This window comes from Harpegnathos saltator, unplaced genomic scaffold (genome assembly GCF_003227715.2).
Source record: "Harpegnathos saltator strain DR-91 unplaced genomic scaffold, Hsal_v8.6 scaffold7, whole genome shotgun sequence".
NCBI classification, from domain to species: domain Eukaryota; kingdom Metazoa; phylum Arthropoda; class Insecta; order Hymenoptera; family Formicidae; genus Harpegnathos; species Harpegnathos saltator.
This window is the reverse complement of record NW_020230537.1, coordinates 1,017,495-1,037,006: the sequence shown is the minus strand read 5'-3', so window position 1 is coordinate 1,037,006 and position 19,512 is coordinate 1,017,495. Positions and strand designations below refer to the sequence as shown.

Here is a 19,512-nt window from a genome sequence, read left to right as displayed (position 1 = left end):
AACAATCCCGAAAGAGTACACTAGTAGAGCGAAAATGAGGAGGCCTCTGATTGTAATCTAACCTCAATCAGTCATTGAGCTGCATTGAGCCTCAATCACCTCAATCGTACAGTGATCGCTTATGTGATCGTGACAGCAAATCGACATTGATACAATGCATCTGAAACAAATCTGCAATGTTGTCATTCAGCGAAACATTGGACTGCAAAGCGTCTACGCGAGGTGGCTCTTTACTAAGAAATCGGAATCGAAGGACGAGAGCTTTGACATAACCTCTGCCGACGAGAAACCCATATACGCGGAATCAGACAGCGAAGAGTTTCAGGCAGAGATTGCCAGAAAACGGAACAAATCTCGGCTCAGTTCATCAGATAGGAATAAACTCATGGGCTTGCGTCCTTATGACAAAACTTATGAATGGTATCACAACACGGTGAGATACAAGAGACGTATACTAGGTAGGTATGGATTGAAAGCCATTGATGAGCCTGCAGGATTCGTTTGGCCCACTTTGGAAGATGTCAAAGACATGCAGGAATATGAAAACGTAGCATTCCCGTTGTCCCTCCAAGAAAGGTGGAAAAAATTGGAAGAAGCGCGGGAGAGGAAGGCTAAATATAGAATTGAAAGGTTAGTTGTTCTGAAAGGTTAAATGCTTCTGTTAGTTATGTTAGTTATGCTATCAGTCAGATATGAATTATCAGATAACTTACAAGTGTGTGGTATTTATATATTATGTATTACAATATATGTATAATGTGATTTTGCAGAGAGGAGCAAATACTTGCAAATCTGTCAAAGATGGACCAGTGGATAGTTGAGATGAAAGCAAGAATTGAGAAGAAGAAAACAGAAATGGAGGCTGCAAGGATACGCAAGGAACATTTGGTGGAGGAAGTTAGAAGGCATTTTGGTTTCAATATCTCACCTCACGACAGCAGATTTAAAGAGTTATTAGAAGAGAAAGAGAAGCAGGAAAAGAAAAAGAAGAAGGAAGCTAAGAAGAAGGCAAAGCTTGCCAGGATGACGCTTATGGTTCACACACAGATAAAAGAATTGAGTCCAGAAGAAACAGCCGACAAAGAAAGCAACGAAGATTCAAAGAAGAAAGAAGAACATCCGACAGAATGATAACTTTTTTCATTTATGAGGTACAACGTAAAATGTGCGTTTTAATTGTAGCTAATAAAAGACTTAATTCATCAGTTCTTTTTCAGGTGCAATTCTCTCGAAGCTAACTGTGTAACGAGTAATACATAATTAAGTCATGACGCTTTCTTTTTCATATTTTATTTAAGCAATTAGCGATCACGAGACGTCTCGCGAAACTGACTGTGATCAAAAGATATCCAAATTCTCTCTGTCTTACATCGTTGCGGGAGCTTTCGCTCTTTTGCAATAGAAACTGTCCAACAAGTAGGATACTTGTAGGAACGTTCAGTCGCGAATGACCGCAATACAGATGTCAGGGACAATGTACACACGTCAATAGTAAATATCATACTTTCTTTACTAATACAAAAACATTACACACTGTATGTCGAAAGGACTAGAAGAAATTATTCTAATGCATCGTCGAGATAAATGGCGCTCTCTTTAAGACACGTAATCAGGCACACGATTTATGCGATTATGTTGTTTGTTACAATTCGCGTCACACCGCGTTCGTTTTGCGCTGAGTGTTCCTCGGTGATCCCCGTTACCGCTGCGAACCGTGGCATCAGGCTGGATTTGCACTTCGTTCTATCATTCGTAGACATGATTTCCTCGGATCAGCACGCGTGTTCGACTCGTTGTCCATTCGATAAGCTTATCAGTGAACTTGTATATTCTATTCTAGCGGCCGCGTCGACTAAAATGATCGAACATCCTCGAATCTTGTCATCGTAGAAACCTTTCGACGGAACGATTCCAACAGGATCAGCTCCTCGTCGTCGTGCACAACGTGTTCTCGTTGCTCTGACTGCCGTCGACGGACAATTTCCTCTGCGAGCCTCCGTGCTCCGAAGCGTTCCTCGCGATTTCATCGGCGGTGCGGACCAGCGAATCGTCGTTTTCGACGCGCGGTCGTGCGTTCTGTATCTGCAGCTCGTCGATCACGATGAAGCGTACTTTGTTGCTCTCCGTGTGTCAGGCCGATTGCAGCTGGGACGGCGACGTCAGTTCGTAAAACTGGAAGCTCAACTCCTCGCCGAAGAGATTCTCGGATCCTATGATCTCGGGATCGACCACGTTCAATCCCAGCGTGTTCGGATTCAGGTCGGTCACGAGGTAGCCTTCGCTGATGAGCCCGCACTCCTCAGCGACGACCTCCTTGGACACCGGGTTCAGGAAATCTGGGAAATACGAATCTCACTCGATCTCACGCGCTTTTTCAAGATTGAAGAGAATTTATATGAAAAGAAGCTACACCCTCCGTAAATGACTTGTGTGTAAGCTTGACGAAATTATGCCCTTACCGCTCTCCTTGAAGGAACACTGAAGTTCCGTCTGCGTGGGCTGCTGGCTCTGCTGATTCGCGTCGTGGTCGCCGCTGCTCACCATCATAGGAACCAGATACTGCACCTCCACCTCGCGCTTTATACCGTTGAGTATCTGCTCGGCGGAGTGCTCGAGCGTCACGGAGTTCAGAACGTCGGTCTCCTCCTCGGAATTCTGCTGCGTGATGCTCGCCGTTGCAGCCTCCACCTCGTCCATCGCGATAATTTCGCTGCGTGTAAAATGCGTCGATTGGTCAAGCAACGGCGATTAAAAGCTGGCGTCAGCTGGCATAGATATATCCTTGTGACGTCGACGAGCAGTCGCTTCTTACCTGACGATGTTTCCGTTTCTCCCGGACTCATTGCTGTCTTGTTTCACAGTTTGTCGCGTAGGTATTGTTAAGCCGTTGACGGCGAGCGGTCGAGGGCTGCAGTCGTTACGATTCGCGATTGCCCAGAGATGACCGGCTCCGTGGGGCGCCTTCGATCCTTTCCGGAAGTGCGGATTTATCGAGAGATTATGCCGGACAGAATTCTTCCAGCGATCGTCGTTACTCTTGTAATAAGGGAAGTGCTCGCTGAAAATTATGCAAATGATCTCCAGCCATATTTTTATACGTATTTACATTGTTATATTTATATTTCCTATCTTATTTGGATGAAAAAACGGTCGACATCATATCCTGTTCCCATGAAAAATAATTTTGTAACGCTCGTTCAATGCTCGTGGTGCTCAAAGAAGAAAAAACCTTTTTCAGAGAGAGTATAGGCGAGTAGGAGAACGATTAGGGGCGTTACACGTGAAAAGTGCACAGCAGCAATTTACATCCCTGCCAACCAAGCAATTTCCTTCACCTGCTCGCATCGATGTCACGGTGCGTTACGCACCCCTACGATTAATTCCACGGGGTTTTGGTGGAAGACTGCGAGGCGAGAGCCAAGCCGAGGGTGTATTTGAAATGCTAAATGGTGTGTTTACCCGCTCCGCTAGTCACGATGATCGCAGGCGAATGTTGTCACTCGCGAACAGTTTAACGAATTGTTTTTTTTTGTTAACGTCATAATCTTGAGGATAAACGATAACCGAATCACAATTAAAATTTTTTCATAATCATCTGAACTGCCGGCCCAGATAGTGTAAGTGTCTAAGGCCGACATAATATTAATTGTTGCTTGAAATGTGCTTATCTCACTTGGAAATATTTACAGAGAGAGATTTAGAATTATTATATTTATATATATATATACACTTGCTATTCTGTTCTACATGAAAAAAGAAGAAGAGAAACGCCGATGTATCTTACATCTTCATCTAAAATTATGTTATATCATAACGTAACGTGCATCGCATAAAGGCAAAAAGGAAATTTAGAGTTGGATTTACAGGACTGAGAAAGTTAATTTTCTTTTCAACTAAATTAAAGTTTAAGTTCTAAGTAAATTAAAAAATGATTAACTTTTTAACTTTTAATTGACTAACTAGTTGTCGAACCCAACTAAATTCTCCTTTAGATGCTGTGTGGATCATTTTATTGGTTACAAAACATCTGAGGTTACAAAACATCTGAACTATAAATTTAAGATGACCTGAAAAATACAATTCAATCTGTGAATACTGGCCTTAGAAAAACGCCTGAAGGATATTCTGCTAAGAGATTTCTTAAATCTTAGAGATTCTTTAAATCTCTCTAAAACATATATATTTCTTTAAACGTTTGTGCTATCTGAGGAAGAACGTAATCTGGTCTGATCCGATTGCAATTCGATCGAATTCTCTCAAGAGCGAAAGCGAAAGATTCGTGACGTCGTCTTAATATGTTTCCGAATTTACGTCGGTCCTCGTGGAACCGTTGAATAGTTCCTACGACTCAATTATCCGGGCGGTTCTGCGCAGTCTGGATGATCTATACACGCTTTTTCCAAGGAGCTCGCGCGATCGAACAGGTGAAAGCACAGGAGCAGTAAATTGTGCGCATTCGTGTGAGGGTTATAACGAGTAGCGAAGGGTGAGGAGTCAGTACCAGGTGGTGCCAAGCAACGGGGGCAGTGGTACCAACGGGTACCATCCAGGAACCCACCCCCGGCGCCGACCCACCCCGCGCCGGGCCATCGACGCGGGCCACGCGCATTCGTGCAAATTCATAGAAAACTTCCTGTATAAGCGGCCGATACATAAATAAGAAAGACACCGCGGGGGGAGTCCTGACGCGTGTCCTGTTACACATTTTTCCCTTGCAACACGAGTCTCTCTTCTTAGCCTCGTAACACTCGCTTGATAATAATCTCTAAATTATTTTCGCCTAGGAAAGAATTTTAAAAAGGGGAGGAGGAATCGAGGAAGGAAAAAGAATCTAGAAATAGGACGAGAACAGAGAACAGAGGGAGAAGATCAATTACAAAAAGAAGATGAAAGCAGCGCTATTTAATTGCCGCAATTCCGCGGCAAAAAGCGCGAGGACTCTGACGTCACGTTAATCACGCCGGCCATTGGTAATATTATCGGCAGGCCTTCGCGCGCGAGGAAAAGCGAAGGAAAGAAGGGCCGGCATTTTGTGGTTAATAGCAACGGGATGAGTTCTTGTCGGTGACTCACGAGATCCACTGGTAAATGGCGGAGACGGTGAGCTCGCCTCTCTCCTGAAGAGCGTGTTCTATCAATTCCGTGTAGGTGAAGGGTGGCTTCTTCGGCCCGCCGTTGGCTCGCGAAGGCGGCAGATTCCGATTGTCGGTCCCGTTAGCGAGATAAGTCGTATGATTCGAGTCCTGCCGATACGCCGACGAACTGTCGTGATTGCTGTGGCCTCTCCTGACGTCGCCGGTGTAATTGGAGCCGTGCGGCCGTCCGTTCAGCTTGCTCTTGTTGCCTGGAAATGCACAATTAGCCCGCAAGGCCGGCTAAAGTTCGTTAACCAGCTGCACACGGTGAGCAGCAACGACGTTGGACTTTTGCGTCTGTTGTCGATTAAACGCCAGGACAACCGGCGATTAACGCGATTCGCTTCCATCGGAAACCGTCAAACTGACAGGTTCTCGAGAGAGGACGAAGTAACGCAAGGGGGAGAGATTATATTCTTTGTTCAGTTCTCTCCGGCGTCAATTGGAAAGGCGCGCGATGCAAATTTGGAGTAATTTTCGCAAAAAAGATTCAACAAAGCGGTCAACTTCGATTTTAATCTGCTCTCGATTTAAGTTACTTCTTCTTACATTTTTCTCTCATTAAAATAAAGATTTGAGGTTTCAGGGTTCGCGGAAACGTTTACGTTAGAACCTCCCGCCACCCTCCTCACCACAATGATTGTCCTTCAGCGCGACAGATCCCGCGGTCGACCTGTCGTCCGCGGCTTCGATGAAGGAGTCCAACTTGAAGTCCAGTAACCACGATAGATTCCCGTTCTCTTGGTCCTCGAACTGCTGCTGTTGCTGATGCTGGTGCTGATGCTGATGATGATGATGATGGTTATGATGGTCGCTCGCCGTGTCTTTGTTTTGTTGTTGAACACCCGCAGTGACGATCGACGTTGCTGGCTCGGCGACCGGTTCCCAGTAATTCACCGACACTGTCGGCTCGACATAATGCGTCTGCTCGACGACGTAGGCTTCCTGGAACGCGTATTGTCGCTGTCGTTCGACACAGGATACCGACGAGGACGTTGACGACGACGACGACGACGACGACGTGGACGACGAGGACGTCGGCAGTTCTAGATTTTGCTGCTGCTGTTGCTGCTGCTGCTCCAGCTCGGACACGGTCGTCCAGGTGCAGTTGGTACCGTTCACCAGCAGCACCTCCAGACGCGCCACTGGCGATTCCTCGATGGCGTCTTCAGCGGACATCGGTGAGAACAGGGTCGTGTTAGCGATGATCTCGTTGGACGCTATCAACTCCACCGGCGTCTCCAGTTCCTGAAGATAACGCTTGCGACTCGTCTGGCAGACCTCCTCGCAGAAACTGTCGATGTCCAGGTCGTCGAAGACCTTACGCTTGGATGGCACCGCTTGGCACTGACCCTCCGCCATGTCGCCAGCCGCTCCTGATGACGGTCCGATCATCTTTTTCGCAGACTTTTGTGCTCTCGACGGACGCGGAACAACGGGGCGAATTGTTGCCCTGCGGAAACGAATGGAACTTCGCGTTGCCAAATGCGTGTTGATGAACGGCGTCTACAAAGCCGAATTGATTAGCTAAGAAAAGTCGAATTGATTAACCGAAATTTTCTAGGATAATAATTCTAGTCGATGAAACATTAAAGAAATGACGAAGCTTTAAAGAAAGAGCTTCTTCATCTCGCCGGGGCGGATCGGTTCGTCAACGTCCGCGATCGGACGTTTAAATCACCCGATCGCACCGCGTTCAATTCACCTCTATCTTTCACGAAGCGCACCGTCGATCTTGTTTCTTGATCGACCGATTATCACGTCGTTGACGTTTCCTCGCGATACAAGCCGGCCGGTAATAACGCGATTGAAACTTCACGGTGCAACGTGTCTCCCGAAGACATCGTCGGCTGTGCGAGACTCTCGACACGAAACGCCGTAATACCTTTGAGCTCCTCCTCCTCCTCCTCCTCCTTCCTCCTCCTCCTCCTCCTCCTCCTCCTCCTCCTCCTCCTCCTCCTTCCCCGATGTCTCGATTCGTTCCCCTCACGTTATCCCGACGTTATCAACGAACTATACTTTCTCTCTCGGTCTCGGCGAACTGCAGGTCGGAACGATCATCGTCGGACAAGACGCGAGTAGTTTTTAATATCGGCCTCTGCTCGCGGCGTTGCCTCACGCTCGGGAACGAGTTGAACGACGTACGACGGCGACCGTCTTTTAAACGCGCTCCGTCATCGCGCGATTCACGTGCGATTCGCCTGCGTCGATCGACGTAATCGCGCACGACCGGCGCGGGACACGCTTCGGAAGTGAGCCGTCGATTTTTCTCGTCGCGATCGAGCGCTTTCGGAGCAGCCTCTACGCGAATCGCGCGCGCACCGCGCGCTGCTCGTTTATTTCGTACGTCGGCTGTCCCGCGCCGCGCTGCGCCGCGCGCGCACTGGCCGCGTGCGCGCAGCCTGAAACTCACGTCGGATCGTCCTCAAGTTCACCACCAAACTCCGTCCGCAGGACGCGTTATTTTCGATCAGAACCGCGCGTCTCACGGAGTAAATAAATGCACATGTGTAGTATGTACGTTGCTCCAACTCCTTGGTAAGTTAACTGACAGTTTAATCATACGTCTGTCTTCGTTTAAATTGAAGGAAAAACAAAAATAAACATATGATTTAACTATCAGCTAATTTACCAAGAAGTTGGTGCAATCGGCCCTGAGTGTGTGGATATATATTATATTTTATCATATCAAGTAGAGAGAGAGAGAGAGAGAGGGAGAGAGAACGCTACAATAATAATATCTTGATTTATAATTTTCTAATCTTTTGTTTTTACAATTCTACAAATAAGAGTGTATAAACAGCTGTGTTAATTAAAATTAAGAAATTTTATTTAAAGGATAAATATGGTTATATATCATCGTGTGAAATAACTACAATTATTTTATTATTTTCTAGGACGTATCATTAATAAAATTAATGAGAGGAATTAGTAAAGTAAAATTCGTCATATAATACCGACTTAACAAAGTAAAATTAATATTGAAAATTGCTAAATAGATACAAATGGTGTTTTATACAAGTATATAGGTGTACTTATGAAAATTTTATTTAAAAGACGCACATATATTTATTACATATTCTTGTTTCCTCTGTCCCAATATTCAAACCCAGACAGCACATGTTCTCCTGGGGACGCCCTAAGGACGTCCTGAGGATGAAGAAACATCCCCAGGACGTTCTCAAGACGTACTCCGGACGCTGTTAGGGAACTCGCTGATTTTGATCACTCGTTATTAAGATCGGCGCCTGAAGCACGATGAACCGAAATGCACGCATGCACAAACCCTATCGTGCTATCAGGCGCATAAAAATAATTAGCTTGTCCTCGACGATCACGGCAATCGCGATCAAATCGCGACGGAAGGCAGCCGGGCTGCGATTTCGCTTCTAGAAAAATGTCCTATCTTCCACGACGACGCCAAGGTCAAGGTGACACGCGCCACCATGAGAAGCAACGGAGATTTATCGTATATATATTTTTGTACGAGCTGTACACCGCAACGCGAGAAGAGATCGAGCAACTTTTCGCGTTGAGTGTACTCAATAGGGACGTAACAAGCGAGCGGCGATCTCCGGACGACCTGGAAAAGTCCAAACCGGAGCATTGACAACGAGGACAGAACAAAGATAAAAAGAGGCGTCAGTTCGACAGCGGTATAGGGGGAGGGGAGGATTTAAAGGGAGATCAAAACAAACGAGGAAACGAAGAAAGGAGAGGAAAAGGAGACTGTAGAGAAAGAAAGAAAGAAAGAGCGCGCGATTCAACACAGCCTTTACGTCAGACGATCAAGATGGTGGCGAAGGGTGGCAAGGGTGGGAGAAAAATTAGCCACCTACGGTAGCGCCCCAGCTCAGCGATTGCGACGTCACTGGCTACCGCGGATGTGCGTGCACCGTACTGCATACACAGATGAACGTCGTGCGGAGAATGACATTTAAAATTCGTTACTGAGGACGACGCGACGACGACGAGGATCAAGGGCGCGGGAAGGGCGCACACGGCGACGCGGGCGCATTGCCATATAACGTGACAGCACTCGTCACATGGAGCATTATTATTGTTGAGCCGGCCGAACGAAACTGCGCGCACCATGAACGTCGACAACGATCTGGACCATCACTTGCTGCATCAGTTTAGTTGTCTGGGTACTACGGACAAAGACGACTTGGTGAAGCAGCTGCAGAAGCTGCTAGCTGGCAGCCACTTGAATGAGACGTCTGCTGCATTCTTCCTGGAGATGAACAACTGGTAATGCGCGTCCGCACTTGTTCGCTTCGTGCGCTTTCCTCACCACTGTGTGTACCGCCAACGGACATAACCTTGCATCGCCATGTTTACCGCGACCCCCCGCGGAGAGTATTGTTTTCCTTGTGCCTGCTCGGTTTAGTCTGCACCCTCGTGCACCGTGTGCACCGTCTCGAGCGAGACAAACGTATTGTTGCGCTTGGGAAAAAACGAGATGGAGAAAAGGGGAACGGGCGATGAGTGTAGAGAGGTGTAGCTCTCGGAAGAGCGGACCCCTTTCCAGGACGATTAACGGTGCTGGGAATTAAATGGCCAGATCTGGATTCGACGATTTTCAGAAATCTAAAGCGCCCGCGGAGCACGTTATACGCTGCCCGCAAAACTCGTCGTTATGATCCGATACGACAGTGTTGACCTTGTCTTTGTTTTATAATGTTTTATATGTAACAAAGAGCAACAAAAGAAAGAGAGAGAGAGAGAGACAGAGAGAGATAACAGGATAATAAGCGTATTTAAATAAACTACAAAAAACACATCCTGTTTTACTGAACATGAATTCTGAACATTGTTATAATTTGATCTTAATACTCGTTTCTATTTCAGGAATTTGCAAGCAGCAATTTGCAGCTACATTGATTTTCAGTCACCTCTCAAAGTACCCTGTATGACGTTAATATGCGATAGTACCATCGGCGAAGGAGAGTCTGTACCACCCAGTACAAACTTTCAAAAGTCATGGCGCATACAAAATAGTGGTACAGAAGCTTGGCCAAATGGGATTCATTTGGAACTCATCAGTGGAGAACAAATGGGTGTCACACGTATAGCAGTTCCACCACTAGGTCCCAAAGAGACAACAGAATTAAGTGTGACATTATCAAGTCCGAGCGAAGCTGGTGTCTACCAGAGTAAATGGAGAATGATGACAGCCACTGGTATCTATTTTGGAGGTAAGTTATTAATCTCAGAGAGAATTGGCATAATGTTTCTCTCTTAAACAATTAATCAATCAAATATATTTACTTAAATATGTACTTCTTGTTTCCTGTAGAAGTTATCTGGGTGATCATAACAGTGAATGAATGTGGCACATTAGCGCTCACTCAACAATTGCATCAATTAAGTACTTCGCAGTCAAATGATGTACAAATGTGCTAGCCTTCGACGTACAAAAATCTCCTCTAAGAGAGAAAGATTTACGAGATATTATAAGGCCCTTTGGATTATCGCGAGAATCAACAATTATTTCTGAATTTTATATAGATCGCTTTTTTTCATGTAACAGAATTTACATGCACCTTACAAAAATCATGAATATCGGGAAGAACCAACAACAATAAAGGTTGCAATAAAAATTTGGCCATGCTCTCATGCCGATGAAAGTATCCACATTATGTTTTCCAAAATTATTTTTAAGATTTGTTTTTTTTATTACATTTATGTTTGTGATAAGTTTTATTGAAATCCCTTCTCATCTGAAATAATTTTTTATGTATAGTGCGAGAATTGTTTTCAATATTTGTTTCCGTGGTTTAAAATATTAAATTTATATACATTAAATATAGGAATCACATGATTTTGTTATATTTGGGAGCTGCTTATATATAAGGCCTTTTATGATGATTCATGCTTCTCAATCTCGTATCGTATGAGATCGATTGAAAAATTACACTTGTGTGATATAGAGAAAATTGAAGGACATGATTTTTACTTAAGTAAGAAAGATGACTAAACGATGGACACTCGCATAGACCGCATACGACTGGTATTGAAAAGATATTGATGTATAATTAAGATACAGGTTTATTAAGAATATAATTTTTATTAGGAAATTATGAAAAGTCTAGTTATATATATGGCAAAAAGTTATATATAATATAAATATATTTACCATTTATCAGACAGTCCACAAGAATCGAGCTATTAGAAGTAATTTTTTTACGCCTCACTTAAAAATCGAAACATAATATTATAATTGAAAGAACCGAAACAGTACTAATCGATATCTCTGACGATGAATATTCGGTCGGAGAATGTAGCATGTTCATTCAGTTTAAGTACGTTAAGCAGGGAGATTGGTATCACTTCATTAATCACAAGTGTGTTACGGAAATGAAGCAAATTTTAATTAAAGCTATATATAAACACAGATCTTCCTTCGAATTAATGACAGAGTTCGAGAGTTTCCTTGTAATTTTTAGTCAAGCTACTGCAAGAATCTGAACAGTTTTTCGTCGAAAAATCGAACAAGCGCTATCGTGTAATAATTTAAAATGTGCGTATATTTGATTATATATAATACTGAATTTATGTATATATATATAGAGATATATATATATATATAGAATACTGAGATGTAGAACATGTTTCTTGAACAACTGCATAAAAGAATGTCCTCATTGATGTATCATTCATTCGCAGTATCTTGACTAATCTAATTTTCGAGTTCTGTCTGTTAGCAAGTATTTGATTGTAAACTCACAACTGCAACTTATTCGAGCCCTGTTTTAAGAAAGAAATATACTTTAAACGGCCATTTCCATATAGAGTTTGGAGTGCGGATTATAATCTATCAATTCAAAATCTTCAGCAACAAAGTCATCAATATCTTTGATCTCCCGTATTATCTTCAATTTAGGAAAATTTCGTGGTTTGCGTTGTATCTGTTCTTCAAGAGCGCTTACATGGTTGATATAAACGTGACAGTCTCCCATTGTATGTACAAATTCTCCTGGCTGAAAATAAAAGAAAGTAGATAATATACTAAGACCTCTTGAATTCTTTCATATTCTTTCAAGCAAACGCAGGTTTCTCACTTTTAAGCCAGTAACATGAGCGATTATGTAAATTAACAAAGAATATGATGCTATGTTAAACGGTACTCCTAAGCCCATATCTGCACTCCTCTGATAAAGCTGCGCAGACAGTTCTCCATTGCTTACATAAAACTGAATAAAATTGTGACATGGTGGCAATGCCATTTTTGGAATGTCAGTTGGGTTCCAAGCAGACATTATAATACGTCTGTCATCTGGAGAATGCTTGATTTTATGAATAACTTCCTTCAATTGATCTATTCCTGAGAAGACAAACACATGGTTTGATTTATTCTTTGATTTTGACTTATATATATATATATTTCTGCAGCAGATCTATTACTGATAAATTCAGAAAAAAAAAAATGTATTCAAAGAATACTAAAAATATTTTCAAAAAAGGAAACCTTGTCCTGCATAATCTGTATGCATATCTTTGTATTCTGCACCGTAATGTCTCCATTGGAATCCATAGACAGGTCCTAAATCACCTTCCTCTCTGTCGCTAAAGCCACAGGAATCCAAAAAAGCACGCGAACCATTTTTATCCCAGATGTGTATACCTTTATCTGCTAATTCTTTAGAATTTGTTGATCCTTTGATGAACCATAACAACTCTTCAACCACTGCTTTCCAAAATACTCTCTTGGTTGTCAATAATGGAAAAACACCTTGAAGAATATTCTCAAATAAATATTCCTTAAATTTTTATATAAAAAAAAGTAAATGCATGTAGAATGTATATATTTTATATGCATGTATCTTCATAATATACATTTACCATCTCGTAATCCAAATCGCAATTGGGTGCCAAAGATAGAATAGGTATCGACACCGGTGCGATTACCTTTTCTTGTTCCACTTTTGATAACTTTCTCGATAAGCCGCAAATACTGATATTCCTCGTGTTCTTGTTTCGTAGTTTCTTCATTCGTTTCCTTTTTATCTTGCATTTCGTATCTCGGAATAATTTTGTCTCGACGTTATTATGTGACGAGTATCTTTAACCTTATCGCATCACGTTGTTACACTTTCAACATAATAAAATAACGCCGTAAAAATTGTTAACGCATACAAAGCATATAAAAGCAATCTTGATAAACGCAATAGAATATTAATAGATCGGAATCTTCAAACTATCGAATCGTTAAAAATATATCAGTATTCGTGCTATTATAAGCAAGAAAAAGCGCGGGCGAATTATGTATGTACGTAACGTGAATTCATTTGATGAAGTAAGAGGCGGAAATACATAAAAAGGGTTATTTGTTTCAGCCGCATTTTTTGTATATTATTTGCAATACCGAGGAGGTAAGAATAAAAACCGTGCTCTATGAAATACTTAACGTAAATAAAAAATCTCGTTATTTAATAAATCCCTGTTAAAAAATTTTGTGTCAAATCAGCGTATAAAAAAGTACAAAACGAAATTTACGCGTGAGCCGAGCAATTATAAATGCCTGCATGCAATTCAAATTTTCTTAAGCACGAAACACTACTTTTTTATTTTCTTCAAGAAAACTTGCGAACTCCAAAAATTGAAAAAGTAGAAAAATATTAGGAGTACAAATAAGTTTCCGCCGTTTGACAAAAGATGGCCCTACCAGAAGGTTATGTTGAAATTGTCAGATGTAAAACGTAATATCGTAAGTTAGGACATCTGGTAACAACATAACCTTGAAGTATTAGTGACTCCGTATCAGCATCACATAATTTTTTTCGTACGAAAATGTCAAGTTTTGTGCCGAATAAGCGCCATTTACGGGAACTTTTGATTTACTTCTTTAATTTGAAGAAATCTGCAGCTGAGGCGCATCGATTGCTTGTAGAAGCATATGGTGAGACTGCTTTAAGTGAGAGAAGTTGTCGTGAGTGGTTTCAAAAGTTTAAAAACGGTGAGTTTGACGTGGAAGACAAAGAACGTAGTGGAAGGCCGAAAGTGTACGAAGACACGGAATTGGAAGCATTATTGGAGGAAGATTCGTACCAAACGCAAGAAGAACTTGCACTTACATTAGAAGTGACTCAACAAGCAATTTCACATCGTTTAAAATCGTTGGGAATGATTCAAAAACAAGGAAATTGGGTTCCATATGAACTGAAGCCGAGAGACGTTGAACGCCGATTTTACACGTGTGAAATGCTGCTTGCCAGGCATAAAAGAAAGGGTTTTTTGCATCGTATAGTCACTGGTGGTGAAAAATGGATCCACTACGATAACCCAAAGAAGAGAAAATCATGGGGACCACCTGGCCATGTTTCAACATCGAAAAAACTCATGCTGTGTATTTGGTGGGATCAGCTTGGTGTCGTGTATTATGAGTTGCTCAAACCGAGCGAAACCATTACTGGAGCTCTCTACCGAACACAATTAATGAGATTGAGCCGAGCACTCAAGGAAAAACGCGCCCATTACTACTCCAGACACGACAAAATTATTCTCCTACATGACAACGCTCGGCCACATGTTGCAAAACCGGTCAAAACCTATTTGGAAACACTTAATTGGGAAGTCCTACCCCACCCGCCGTATTCATCAGACATTGCCCCTTCCGATTATCACTTGTTCCGGTCGATGGCACATGACCTGTCTAAGCAGCGCTTTACATCATATGAAGATACTAAAAATTGGGTCGATTCGTGGATAGCCTCAAAAGATGAAGAGTTCTTCCGACGTGGTATCCGAATGCTGCCAGAAAGATGGGAAAAAGTAGTGGCTAGTGATGGACAATACTTTGAATAAAACGTAATGTACCGTTCTTTCATAATAAATTCCTAATTTTTGATAGAAAACGGCGGAAACTTATTTGTACTCCTACTAATAATAGATGCCAACATGGTGTACCCAGACGGACCATTAGTTCCAACGTTGTTTAACTGCAGTAATCGGATGAGAACTAGTATGTTCAATGTGGTATGTGTGTATGTGTAAATATTGGCTATAAAAATTACGCCATGTGAGTATTTTTATATAAAAACTTGATATATTTAATATTCTAAGATAAATTTGTAAACAATTAATCGATTTCATCTTCTCATCTTTTTTCAATTACTTTTCTCCCAGTCTTTTTTGAATCTTTTTTTGAGGTCATGAAAAATTTTCCCAGTACTTTACATATCTCTCATTTTAAATATAGAAAGCATAACAGAGTGCAACACATACCAAAAGAACAATATAATACTCTTTAAACATAAGTTAAAAAAGAAAATTTTCGCAGAGCGGAAGGAAAGACTTCTTGCAAAATCAGTTTTAAAGACTGATTTTGTAGTAAACGCACACAGCTTTTATTACACATTTATACTATAATTATAAAATAAGTTGAAATTATAAATACAGTGCGGGTTAAATACTCGCGTGTGTACGTATAAAGCGAAAAAGGACTGCAGAGATTCTGAATGTCTAACTGGATATGGCTTGTTTTTGTGACCCTTGTTTAATATATCAAGAAAAATAAAACACGGCATCGTTAGTGGCTTCGGATTCCGGTTTAAACACTCTTGAGTAAATAATATATCTAGCATGAATAACCGCATAAAATGTATCACACACAAACGGAGCCTGTCAATTTAATCAATATTTAAGCACAAAAATTTGTATTCGATCCAAGAATGCCCGCACCGAGATTGAAATGCACCGACGATGCCAAGTGTATACATTTGTCAGACAATGCGTGTCACGCAATTGCGACACACACGTTGGTCGTCCAAGGTATGTACAAATATCATTGTATAGGTGGCATTTTTTCTACGTATGTATAAACGTATGTACATTATATTATTTGGTAGTACATCATTGGTAACATAAAGCGTACGAATGTCTTTTGCAAAATAAAGGACGTAGCAAGCAGTTTTTGTTTCTCTTTCGTTCTCCCTCTCTTAAAATTCGTCACTTGTATCAAATTTCTAAGTGTTAGATCGCGTTTATACAAATAGTCGCGTTACCCACCGGATGTTCCTTTCGTTAAAGATTTTTCGCTTGGCTTAGAATGCGTTGCAGAACGCAGGAGGGAAAACAAATGGCGGGGTCGCGCTATTCAGTCGATTTCGAACTCTACTCATAGAAAAATTTCACTTGCACATTAAACTTTCAATTAAATTATCAAAACACTGAACTGATCGCAATTACATAGATGCTCCGTGCTCACGAAATATCCCGCGTACTTTCTCATCCGGTGTAGACGCGATGCACGTGTGATGAGACAGACAGTGTATGATGACCACGATGATGATTTGTACAATAGCGCGAGAGAACACTGTTGCAAAACTATATACTTTTCCTCGCTTAAAAATAATACTAAGGAGTTATTTCCCCGCTAAAGTGTGCCGGTCTCGCGGGCCGACCGACGAGTACCGTTTCCGCATGGATGGACTTGGACATCTGGTTATGTGTTGACGCTATTACTATTATCCTGCACATCCGCGACCGCCTCTTCGAATTCATTGGTGGATGAATTATTGTTTGGCCCGGCTTCAGCCGTATGATAGCCCGAGAATGAGCAGGCGGGAGCGCTTCTGGCCGTTGCTACCGCGCCCTCGGGTAATAGCGATGTACGCTCCGTTGCGCTCCCCCAGGCTTGCTGATATGCGCTGCGTCCACGTATCCTGCGACTTAAGGACGAGCCGACGACACCTAAATGTTCCTTTATGTCGTTATGCACGTCGGAAACGTCCCACATTGCTCTGCAAAGTCAAATAAATATTGGTTTATGAAAATTTTGTGATGGTATATTATAGTATTTTTTCACATTTTTATCATAGAAATTTTATATTGAAATTGAGTGACTAGAAGGACTGAAATAATGGTCGTTGGCTTCTTTTTCTTACATAGTATAGATGTATATATTCGTTTTTAAACAGAATACGTTTCACGTACCTAAATGCATCCCACCATGCTTGACCTTGCGCCAAATTGACAAATGGTTTGTAAGAAAAGCTGTAATGATGTGCCACCGCGGCTAAAAACATTTCTATGCAAATCAAGAAATCCTGCAACTTTGACGATATACTCCTGATGTAGTGTGTGTCGTCTGTTTTAAAAATACTAGATATAACATCGAAGTACACTAATAAAGATATTATCACTCCTTGACTGTAACAAAAGGAAATAATATATATTCTTTTTACTCCTATCTATATTTGTCGTATTTATATGTCTTATATTTTTAAATATACGAATATTGTATAATACATACAAGAATGAGAAAAATACTACAGCTTTGATGCACAGGAATTTTCCAACCGGCTTCATCGGTTTCAAGGCTTCCGCATTGGCACGATAAAAAAGTACCAGACAATACATAGCAACGAATTGCGACAGATTATTTAGAGCGACCATATATGGGAAAGCCACATTTCCTGTGAATTCGCCCTCTCCGTAAACACCATTCAGCTCACAGATACTAAAAAAACATATAGAGCAATCGGATACGGTTCCATGTTACCATAGAATCAAAGAATTACCATAGAGAGTTGCGAATAGGTTACTCTTACAATGATATTGCAGTTGTTATAGGCCTGACAGCTGTATATTGTAAAATTCCATGCTTGCACATATGTACAAATTCCCTGCCCATTTCCCAGTCGGGAAGACAGCATAGAGGAAACATATGATGTACTTGAGGAGAAATCTCCAGTCTATGTTCCAATTGATGATCGGCATTCAGATAGGCCAATAGATACATCATAAAATTATATATTACATAAGCTTCATAGCACTCTCTCAAACTGTCCACGTATATACCGCCTTCAGGATACACCAAACCTAACCACTGTGCAAAGAAGGAAGATATCTATTAAATAAATAAGTAGATATTTATGATATTTCTAAGATGAAAGAAACTTTTTGTCTTACAGCATTCACTGCATAAATTGGTACCATCCATAATATCCTGCAAAAAATATTTCATGAGATAAAATCTATCTTCATGTTCAATACTATCTAATTAAGAGAAATGCATATAGGTGAAAATAAATCTACATGTATTTTCAGTGATGAAATGACATACCTTATTATATATTTTTGTAACCTAGGCTGTGTATAGTATATCATATGCTGGACAATTTCATAAAAGGCAATGGGCAATGCCAGTAAAACAAAGGCACCGCCCACCAATGCACCCTGATCTTGTTCCTTCAAACCATTCTTAATAGAGTTAACCAACAAGATTGGTACGAGTATAACAATAATCAGTGCGTATAGGCAAGTCAGTACAGGCAATATCCATAGTCTCCAGCGTCGACAGATCGAAGCCATCACTCTCTGATATTTTGGACACCGTCACATAATTTCGGACTGACTGGTCTGATTCTGAAAATCCAAAAGATCATGAAATAACTGCGACACTTTGTCACCTGTGTTGATAATTAACGCGACGTGGTCGGAAATTACGTAGGGCTCGAGACTGATAGCAATCACATCCAAAGTTCATATTACTCATTTTATCGACCACCCGATCTAAGATAATATTTATTTGTTCAAAAACGCGGAATCTATCGTTTGTCCATCATTCTCTCAAAAGATCTCGCGCGTGATCCCATTCATAACTCGTCTTTCAATAATCAACATTAAAGATAGAGACTGCTCTTTTGTATTTCAATAAAAGAAAAAAAAAGAAAAACGAGCAAAACCTAGTTAACAAGAGAATGAATCAGCTGACAATGACAGCGTAGTACGTAGGTGTGAGCTTCCTCTTAACCCCTCAATTCGATTTACTCGACATAATGCTTATTTGAATGATTTACTATCTCGTCACGACGGATTAATTCCTGAACGATGGCAACGCTATCAGCCGGTTTCTCCGATGGTCCGAACGCGATTGTATCACGTCGAAAAATTACGCACACGCTACCTCCGCCGTATATACTAATTTGACATTTCGCGACATTTTGCACAGCCATTAGAAACCGGAAGATTGTCCGTCTCGAGAAAAGTGCAGCAATCAGCGTCGCCAAAGTATAGACAAAAAGTTTTCCGAACCGATACGATACCGATGCGAGATGAAAGCTGTTAAAACATTCGGTGCGTCTCATCGTGGCGTTTGTAAAATCACTTATTTATCACACACAGAAATCATTATTGTAATTATAATACGATGTATTCATAATTATTTGTCTTGTGCTTGATTCACACATTTTATTTGTATTTATACCTTATATTTTATTTGTAATAATTATCGTCATTGTATGAAATTATCAGTGAGAGTAATATGCGGAGAAGTAAAAAATTGGCTTATTTTTATAAACAAAAAGAATGTTATAAAAGGCAATATGATCCCAGCCGGCAAACCGGGGATTTTTGTTGTAACTTTCTGCTG

At 41.3% G+C, this 19,512-nt stretch overlaps 5 protein-coding genes and 1 long non-coding RNA gene across 11 annotated transcripts; 3 read left to right on the top strand and 3 right to left on the bottom strand.

The window, feature by feature from the left end:
* The first annotated feature begins 10 nt into the window (after positions 1–10).
* On the top strand, positions 11–1,216 carry CRIF (growth arrest and DNA damage-inducible proteins-interacting protein CRIF). Its single transcript, XM_011152028.3, has 2 exons — positions 11–630; positions 771–1,216. The coding sequence occupies exons 1-2, from the start codon at positions 155–157 to the stop codon at positions 1,129–1,131; spliced, it is 837 nt and encodes a 278-aa protein (XP_011150330.1). The 5' UTR covers positions 11–154; the 3' UTR covers positions 1,132–1,216.
* A 273-nt stretch (positions 1,217–1,489) lies between these two features.
* Positions 1,490–7,022, bottom strand: LOC105189736 (defective pharyngeal development protein 4). 2 transcript variants are annotated; one of them, XM_019844449.2, is made up of 6 exons: positions 6,841–7,022; positions 5,768–6,588; positions 5,074–5,344; positions 2,813–3,058; positions 2,460–2,710; positions 1,490–2,336 (listed from the first exon to the last, which is right to left on the bottom strand). In XM_019844449.2, exons 2-6 carry the CDS (start codon positions 6,528–6,530, stop codon positions 2,131–2,133), a joined length of 1,737 nt encoding a protein of 578 aa, XP_019700008.1. In that variant the 5' UTR covers positions 6,531–6,588; positions 6,841–7,022; the 3' UTR covers positions 1,490–2,130. The 2 variants fall into 2 exon arrangements, with proteins under 2 accessions (XP_019700008.1, XP_011150329.1); XM_011152027.3 differs by lacking the exon at positions 6,841–7,022 and having other exon boundaries at positions 5,768–6,678.
* A 1,862-nt stretch (positions 7,023–8,884) lies between these two features.
* LOC105189734 (uncharacterized protein C6orf106 homolog) lies at positions 8,885–10,772 on the top strand. The gene is made up of 3 exons (XM_011152026.3): positions 8,885–9,386; positions 9,987–10,333; positions 10,435–10,772. The coding sequence occupies exons 1-3, from the start codon at positions 9,229–9,231 to the stop codon at positions 10,539–10,541; spliced, it is 612 nt and encodes a 203-aa protein (XP_011150328.1). The 5' UTR covers positions 8,885–9,228; the 3' UTR covers positions 10,542–10,772.
* A 1,008-nt stretch (positions 10,773–11,780) lies between these two features.
* On the bottom strand, positions 11,781–13,729 carry Ts (Thymidylate synthase). 2 transcript variants are annotated; one of them, XM_011152025.3, is made up of 4 exons: positions 12,981–13,729; positions 12,607–12,870; positions 12,326–12,462; positions 11,781–12,118 (listed from the first exon to the last, which is right to left on the bottom strand). In XM_011152025.3, the coding sequence occupies exons 1-4, from the start codon at positions 13,150–13,152 to the stop codon at positions 11,909–11,911; spliced, it is 783 nt and encodes a 260-aa protein (XP_011150327.1). In that variant the 5' UTR covers positions 13,153–13,729; the 3' UTR covers positions 11,781–11,908. The 2 variants fall into 2 exon arrangements, with proteins under 2 accessions (XP_011150327.1, XP_011150326.1); XM_011152024.3 differs by having other exon boundaries at positions 12,200–12,462; positions 12,981–13,727.
* A 1,179-nt stretch (positions 13,730–14,908) lies between these two features.
* LOC112590043 (uncharacterized) lies at positions 14,909–15,718 on the top strand. Its single transcript, XR_003113957.1, has 2 exons — positions 14,909–14,945; positions 15,028–15,718. It is a non-coding gene; the product is annotated as an uncharacterized LOC112590043 (long non-coding RNA).
* LOC105189732 (transmembrane protein 184C) lies at positions 15,461–19,113 on the bottom strand. 4 transcript variants are annotated; one of them, XM_011152020.3, is made up of 7 exons: positions 18,941–19,113; positions 18,205–18,506; positions 18,051–18,087; positions 17,690–17,967; positions 17,392–17,598; positions 17,073–17,288; positions 15,461–16,879 (listed from the first exon to the last, which is right to left on the bottom strand). In XM_011152020.3, exons 2-7 carry the CDS (start codon positions 18,450–18,452, stop codon positions 16,582–16,584), a joined length of 1,284 nt encoding a protein of 427 aa, XP_011150322.1. In that variant the 5' UTR covers positions 18,453–18,506; positions 18,941–19,113; the 3' UTR covers positions 15,461–16,581. The 4 variants fall into 4 exon arrangements, with proteins under 4 accessions (XP_011150322.1, XP_011150325.1, XP_011150324.1 ...); XM_011152023.3 differs by having other exon boundaries at positions 19,041–19,113; XM_011152022.3 differs by having other exon boundaries at positions 19,048–19,113.
* Positions 19,114–19,512: the final 399 nt, after the last annotated feature.